Genomic DNA, 7,227 nt, shown 5'->3' with positions numbered 1-7,227 from the left:
AGGGTCCAAGCATAAAATGAGTTTGTTCCCCAAAGTTTTATAGCCCTTTATAGCCCTAACTGACCCTGACTCAGAATAAGTCCTCATATTTCTTTGAATGTTATCTATTGTTTGATCATTACTGCCTGACAATGATTGGTGAGCTTTACCTGTATTACTGTGCAAATTGAACCCATTAAAAACCCATTGTGGAAAAGGCTCCTGCCCTTCTCTGAGAGATCGGCCACCTTTCCTTCCCAAGCAGATCATGTCTTGGTAGACTTATTCTCATCTGTGGCAGACCCCCAACAGAGGTTGTTGAGTGGTGGTGCCTTGACATGAACTGAAGATGTCCACCATTTGCACTGGTCTGGGAACTCTCTGGAGGTACAGGCCAAGGTCAGTTGCCACCTAATTTCTGCCTTGGGTGACCTGAAATGAGCTACAAAGCGATCTGTGGATGGCTGCTACTTTCGCTGGGCTGGGAGGTGCCCAGGTGAGGCCAAGCTGCAAACCAAGGCTGGCTGTTGATAGTGCCAGGCCTATGGCCACTTAGCAAGATGTATGGGGCATGCAGAGGTAAGATGCTGCTTATTTGAAAGATTTCAGGGAAATCTGAAGAGTGAGCCAGGGCAGGCAATTCATATTGAAAAGGAACTGGAAACGTCTTGGATGGGTCCAAAAGTTCAGTGGGGTGGTGCCTCATGGAATCACCAGGTTGGGGCAAAAAGTGTGAGCCAGGTTGACAGAGTCTCAGATACAGCGTCTACCTGCTGGCTCTGTTTCGGGAGGGTTCATCAAAAGAACAACAGCCTCTGCCAGTGTTTCTGCCTAGGAGAGAGCTTCCCCCAGCCCCATCTCTTGCTCTGATGCTGGACAATTCAGTTCCTCCTCATATATCTTGGTTGCCTTTTGAGCTCTTGCCCCAGCACTGGAGCTAGGAGGGAATGAGTCTTAGTAGGCCCTTTAAGAGCAGCTTCCTGGGACTCCAGTGGCCCACTGTTTTCCTCAGTTTTTTTCCTTGACACTGTTTCCCTCAATGTTCCCCACTAGCTTTTGCAGAAGTTATGAGGACATCTCTTCTTGGCACTGGAACCCTGGGCTGGGGGGCCTCACTTCTCTGGGGGATCCACTGCAGCCCACATATCCCTCCCAATTTTTAATTTGCCACTTGTGATTGTGGGACCAGCCCGTCCTACATCTCCACCCTTCCTACCAGTCTCCATATGGCTTCTTATTTAATTCCCTAGTTGTAGGACTTCCATTCAGCCATATTTCAGGCAGTTCTGCATGATGATTATTCTTTAGTTGTAATTTTTATTTCTCACCTACATTCTGTTAGAGGGTTGATCTCATGACCACACCTATTTAAAAAGAATTCTGCAAAATGTGTGGCTGAGCACACATATGTCCAGATACTATTATAGAAGGGGTTATGGATTATGGTGGATAGCTAGCTCTCTCTGCCACTGATTATTTATAATGGGTTGAGCACCAACAATATTACATATTGAAACTATTTATTCATTGAAACTTATCAACAGTTTTTTGAAAAGTAATTTAATTCAATGGATCATCTAAAAGATTTTTTAATTTTTCTATTAATTTTAGGAAATGAACATTTGACTTCAGTGTTGCTTCTGTATTCAAAAGATAAAGAAGCTTTTTGGCTTCTGGTTGCTGTATGTGAATGAATGTTGCCTGATTATTTTAATAATCAAATCATTGCTAAAAACAAGAAACACACATGAAGAAACACATATTCCTTTTCTAAACAATTCATGTGCCTCTTGTCTGTCTAATTACCTATCATGTGGAAGAATTGATCAAATGCAAGCAGTATCAAAATGCCACATTCATTGACACACTCAAGAAAAAAATTTTTGGAACTAAATAATGATTGTTTAATATGTTGCTTTTTTTAAATCTTCACCCCAGGACATGCACATTGATTTTAGAGAGAGAGGATGGGAGGAGAAGAGAGAAACATCGATGTGAGAAACATTGATTGGTTGCCTCTTCTACACATCCAGACAGGGATTAAACCTGCAACCTAGGCATGTGCCCTGACTTGGAATCAAGCACGTGACCTTTTGGTTTATGGGATGATGCTCCAACCAACTGAGTCACACTGGCCAGGGCAATGTTGATTTTAAAAAAAAAAAAGAACCTGCTTCATTTCCCTTTTTATCCTTGCCCAAGAACTTGCTTATTGATTTCACAGAGAGGGGAAGGAAGGGAGAAAGGGAAAAACATTGATGTGGAGAGAAACATCGATTGGTTGCTTCCTGTTTCTGCCCTGACCAGGGGTCGAACCTGCAAACTAAGCCTGTGCCCTAACCTAAACTGAAATGCATGACCTTCTGGTTTATGGGACAACACTCCAAGCATCTGAGCCACATTGGCCAGGGCTTCTCTGTTTCTTAATAAAGTAGAAATTTTAAGTTTTTTCTTTCTGTATTGCTAAAAAACAATGGTGATCTGAAGCATTGAGAGCTGCTGGATAATTTCTTGATAAGAGATAGATTTTGATTAGCTTAGAATCTCCATAGTTATGTGATTGTATAGATATATGAAAAGTTTGAAAGCAGAACAAAGTTCTTGGTTTGTTAATTGTGTAGTATTGTCTTTAGTCATCAAATATTTATAGATTTATGATCTCCTACCTTAAAACCATACATGGTCTCTCCTTTGTACCCTCATAAGCCCTTAGCATCATAGCTAGGTCATTGATTATATGGGCTTTCTTTTTAGTCATTTGTCTATTTGAGTTCTACTAGATATTAAGCTTATTGAAGATAACACCATTTCATCAATTGATGTATAGCAGCTTTCTACATATAATAACAACTCAATAAATAATTGTTCAAATGAATTTGAAGTGAGTTTCTTGATGCAAGACACAATTTAGGGGACAAACGAGATATATGAGCATACTAGTACAAGTGGAAAATATCAGAAACAAGTTGTTTTGAAAGGTGTTCATTTTTAGACTTCTTTTCATGTTCCCCCAGTGCCTTGGTAGATCAGGGATCATCTTCCCCAGCTGACAGAACACATGACTGATATGACATTCTTTTCCTCAGTTTCTCTCTCATGGTTACTCACAGTTTTTATTAGTGTACTACCTGTTGAAAGTGCAGTGAATGTGGTGGACTGTTTCTTCTATGATGGACTAAAGACCGTTTTACAACTGGTATTGGCAATACTTGACTAATTTAGACAAACTGCTGGCATGTAAAGATGATATTGAAGATGTGACAGCTTTAAACAGGTATTATAAGAATCATAACACTTAAATCTGAAGGCCCCTTAGAGATTATGTTGTTCAATCCCTTACTTGACAGGTGAGGAAAGTAAGCCTAGAAACTTGAAGAAATTGGCTTAAGGTCACAGAGCTAGTTGAATAAAAAAGCTAGGCCTCAAGTCTACTCCTGTTTCCAAGTAGAGTATAGCAAAAGCAAATCACTTTGAAGAAAGACACTAATTTTGTTGATTCATTATTTTATAACTTTCATACTCCCATTTTGAGCTATAAAGTATCACTGTGTAAAAGTAATTTGAAGGGGAATGGGTAGTTGATAATGATAAATATCCAATTGGGGAAATTGTTCTGGTTTCTAGATGGGTAGGCTGAGCTTTATTTTCCTAGTGTCTTTTCTATGGATGCTGTTTTGTATTAAAGCACTGGGGTGTGTAGGTGTTTGTGCACATGCATGTGTGCACATGCTATGTATATGTGAAATGAATATTTAATTGTATAATTTGAAATAGTACATCAAATCCCATTATGTACAGAATAAAATATAATAAATACCTCACCCTAACATTTATAACTCCGTATGTTAAGGCATTGGTGTACCTATTCTTAACTTATTTCTCCTTACGTGCCTCTACATACCCTATATTCCATCAGTTGAAATTAACCTCTGACTAACTATGGAGAAATTATCTGTCATTTTTCTCTGCATTTTATTTACTTCCACTAATTCTTGTATTACTATCACTTCTGGATAGGTTCTTTGACAGTATCACTAATAAGGATAGCCCATTGCCTTCAACAGTTCAGCAAAGTTCAAATGGGAGTGATGAAAAAAGAAGTCAGAGTGGATATTATAGATTTGATTAGGGAGTCAAATGAGGTAAGATTTTAATATAAATAATTTCATAGCATATTTAAAATAATCTATAGTTATGTCTCTAGTGGTATATTAAGAGTAAGATAGTAATATAAGATAAAATTTTAAAATATGACTTCACTTTACAAATGAGTTCTGTGAACTGTTCCTAGATTATGTACCCTCCTATGCTTCCATTTGCTTATCATTAAATGAAATGATATTCACTTGCTTTCACAAATAATTACCACTTTTAAATATCTATCACTATATAAAATGGACAAAATTATTCTCTTTTTAGAAACCAAGAATTTTACCGATGTTCTTGTACTTATTCTAGGCACATAGTAGATAGAATTCTCTCCAGTGAATATATAGAGAAAATGAAATGTGGGAGGTGAGAATTTGTATAAAAACTGAACAAGTTTAGAAAATAGCTAGAAAGAGAATGAAGGCCTCTGAGAATTACGTTTGATAAAATTGAATTGTAAGAGAAGTAGATATTTATTATTAATGAGTATTCACTGAAATCATATTTTTGTAGAAATATGGTAATGTTCATTGTGAAGATATACACAGCATGCACTGTCAAAATAGATTGTATTTGATACAGACCCAGGAGGAAATGACAAAGCAGAATGTGGTGAGTAACCACTGAATGGGGGGAAATCAATTGGAGTAATAATTTTTTCTTCAACTTTAAAAAACATTATCATTCTATGTAAAGAAAATGAGAATAACTAAACATTTGAACTAGATTTTTGCCACAGCTTAGCTTACTATATATTTTGGGGGAAGAAATAAGTTATTTTCTTTTGAGGGTGGAATTGTTTTTTTTTTCAATTACAGTTTACATTAAATATTTTGTATTATTTTCAGGTGAACAGTATAGTGGTTAGACAATCATATACTTTACAACATGTTCCCCCCAATATTTCCAGTACCTACCTGGTACTATAATAGTTATAATATTTTTTACTGTATTTCCTACACTGTACTTTACATCCCCATGGCTGTTTTGTAACTACCAATCCATATGTCTCAATCTCTTAACCTTTTTCACCCAGTCCATTATATTGGTTTCTCCAACTTTTTTTGGTATTATTTGACCTTCAATACTGAATACTATGATGTAGGCATTTAAGTATAATGCATTTGTGATGTGCTTTACCAATGAAAACATCTGACCTACATAGTACTCAATGCTTCTAATATGTATTATTATCCTGGATACTCAAGATAAAGTGGAGAATGTCTAACAGTGTTTTTTTAATACTCTCATTTTTAAATATTTGAATATTTACATAAGAAGCTGTTAATATTGGTTGCCCCTGGTGATCAGGATTAATAGACTACTAATCAGAAGAGGGACAGGTTTACTTTGCTGTATATATCCTTCAGGACTGTTTGAGCTTTTTTCATGAGCATGTATTGTTTATTTGGAAACATACTTGCTTAAAGGCCAAGTCCTCAGAGGTAAAAATCTGAAAAGATTAATATTTCTTAAGATTCTAGGTTTAGATTTCAATTAAATCAGTGATGTTATTATGATATAATTAACATAGAATTGTTTTAGTTTTCATATATTAACTCTTAAAAATACTAAAGTAATACATGCTTATTGTAAATTATTCAGATATTCCATAAATGTAAAAAATAAAGGTTTCTACCCTGAGTAACAAATATTAAAATGATTGGCATATGTCCTTCCATATCATTTTTCTGTATATCTATAGACATAAATTTGTATGCAGGGATAAGAGCAGGTAATATAGTTGTTGTTTTTTTTAATGAGAGCATAATCATCATTTTGTTCTGCAACTTTTCATTCAAAAATATATCATGGTCATTGTATATTAGTACATACAGATCTACCTTACTTTTCATAATGTACTGAATAGTATATTATAGTATGGATATGCTATACTTTATTCCTTGTAGATATACATTTAGTATTTTTTTCTTATAAGTAATACCTTATTTAAACATCCTTGTATATCTATTTTTATACATTTGTAAGAGTATATCGGTAAGGTGGATTCCTGGAAGTAGAAACTAGGTCAAAGGGTTTGCCCATTTGAAAATTGACAGGTCCTGCCAAATTATCCTCCAAATGATTTGTACCAAATTACAGTCCCACAAACAGTGTGTAAGAGTTCCCTTTTCTCCTACATTCCCAACATCAAATATTAAAAATCTAATTTGTGCCAATTTGATAGATAAAAAAATAAAATTGTCTTTCTTATTTCACTGGTCACATGTTTATTAGGTTTTTTAAAAATCCTTCTCTTACACAGGAATTTTAGAAGAATAAACTAAACTATTTTTCCTGAGTTTCTTGGGAGTCCTGGCCAAGATGGAGGCATAGGTAGAAACCCTTTGATTCTTCGCACAGCCAAAAGGAGGATAACAACCAATCTAAAATCAATAAATAACCAGAAGCTCCAGAAAGTCAAACTGCATGGAACACTGACAACCAAGGAATTAAAGAAAAAATCAATAAGAACAACCAGACCAGGAGGCAGACCCCTCGGACTGGCCTGGCTCAGAAAAACTGAGGCAAGATAGCAGACTTCGTGGGTGGGGCTGGCTGAAAGTGAAACTGAGCCTCAAAGGTGACTGTGGATTACAGCAGAGGTGGTTGTGGTGGGAGAAACTCCCAGTCTCACAGAGAGTCCATTGGAAACTGCGCTAGAGCAGGGGAGCTACATTGTTCCCTCTCCAGCCCCTCCCCCCACAGGCAGCAAAAAGGGTTGCCCAGCCTGGGTGAATACCTAAGGCCCCACCCCCTTACAATTTATCAGGTGCACCGAGACAAGGAAATAGAGCCCAAATGAAAGAACAGAACAAAACTTCAGAAAGGGAACTAGAACTAAAACCTTTTTTTGTATTATTGGTGTTTGAGTTGTCCAGTGTTGAGGCACCATGACACCCATCTGCCATATTTGCAACAGTATCAGATTGACTGCCAGCAGTTCAGAGTGTCATATTTACTCATTGAGTCCCTGGGCTACTTCTGCAAACAGAGACTAAACTAACTTTATGGACATTCAGACTGCCATAGACTGCCTTGTTGGACAAAAACTCTGACTGCCTTATAAACTTCAAAGAATTCTCCTCTGCAATTGGT

General features: G+C 36.6%; 1 protein-coding gene across 1 annotated transcript in view; it reads left to right on the top strand.

Annotated features, from left to right (window-relative positions):
- Positions 1 to 539: 539 nt before the first annotated feature.
- TBC1D8B (TBC1 domain family member 8B) overlaps positions 540 to 7,227 on the top strand; it is a 62,213-nt gene continuing 55,525 nt past the window's right edge. The window contains 10 exon segments of the mRNA XM_045817460.1: positions 540 to 558; positions 1,591 to 1,661; positions 3,005 to 3,192; positions 3,194 to 3,253; positions 3,997 to 4,074; positions 4,076 to 4,121; positions 4,642 to 4,740; positions 6,983 to 7,093; positions 7,095 to 7,127; positions 7,129 to 7,225. Coding sequence (XP_045673416.1) covers positions 540 to 558; positions 1,591 to 1,661; positions 3,005 to 3,192; positions 3,194 to 3,253; positions 3,997 to 4,074; positions 4,076 to 4,121; positions 4,642 to 4,740; positions 6,983 to 7,093; positions 7,095 to 7,127; positions 7,129 to 7,225 — 802 coding nt within the window.

This window comes from Phyllostomus hastatus, unplaced genomic scaffold, assembly GCF_019186645.2.
Source record: "Phyllostomus hastatus isolate PE091 unplaced genomic scaffold, TTU_PhHast_1.1 phas_scaffold_28, whole genome shotgun sequence".
Taxonomy (NCBI): domain Eukaryota; kingdom Metazoa; phylum Chordata; class Mammalia; order Chiroptera; family Phyllostomidae; genus Phyllostomus; species Phyllostomus hastatus.
The sequence above is the reverse complement of the archived record's forward strand: the minus strand, read 5'-3'. Positions and strand labels throughout refer to the sequence as shown.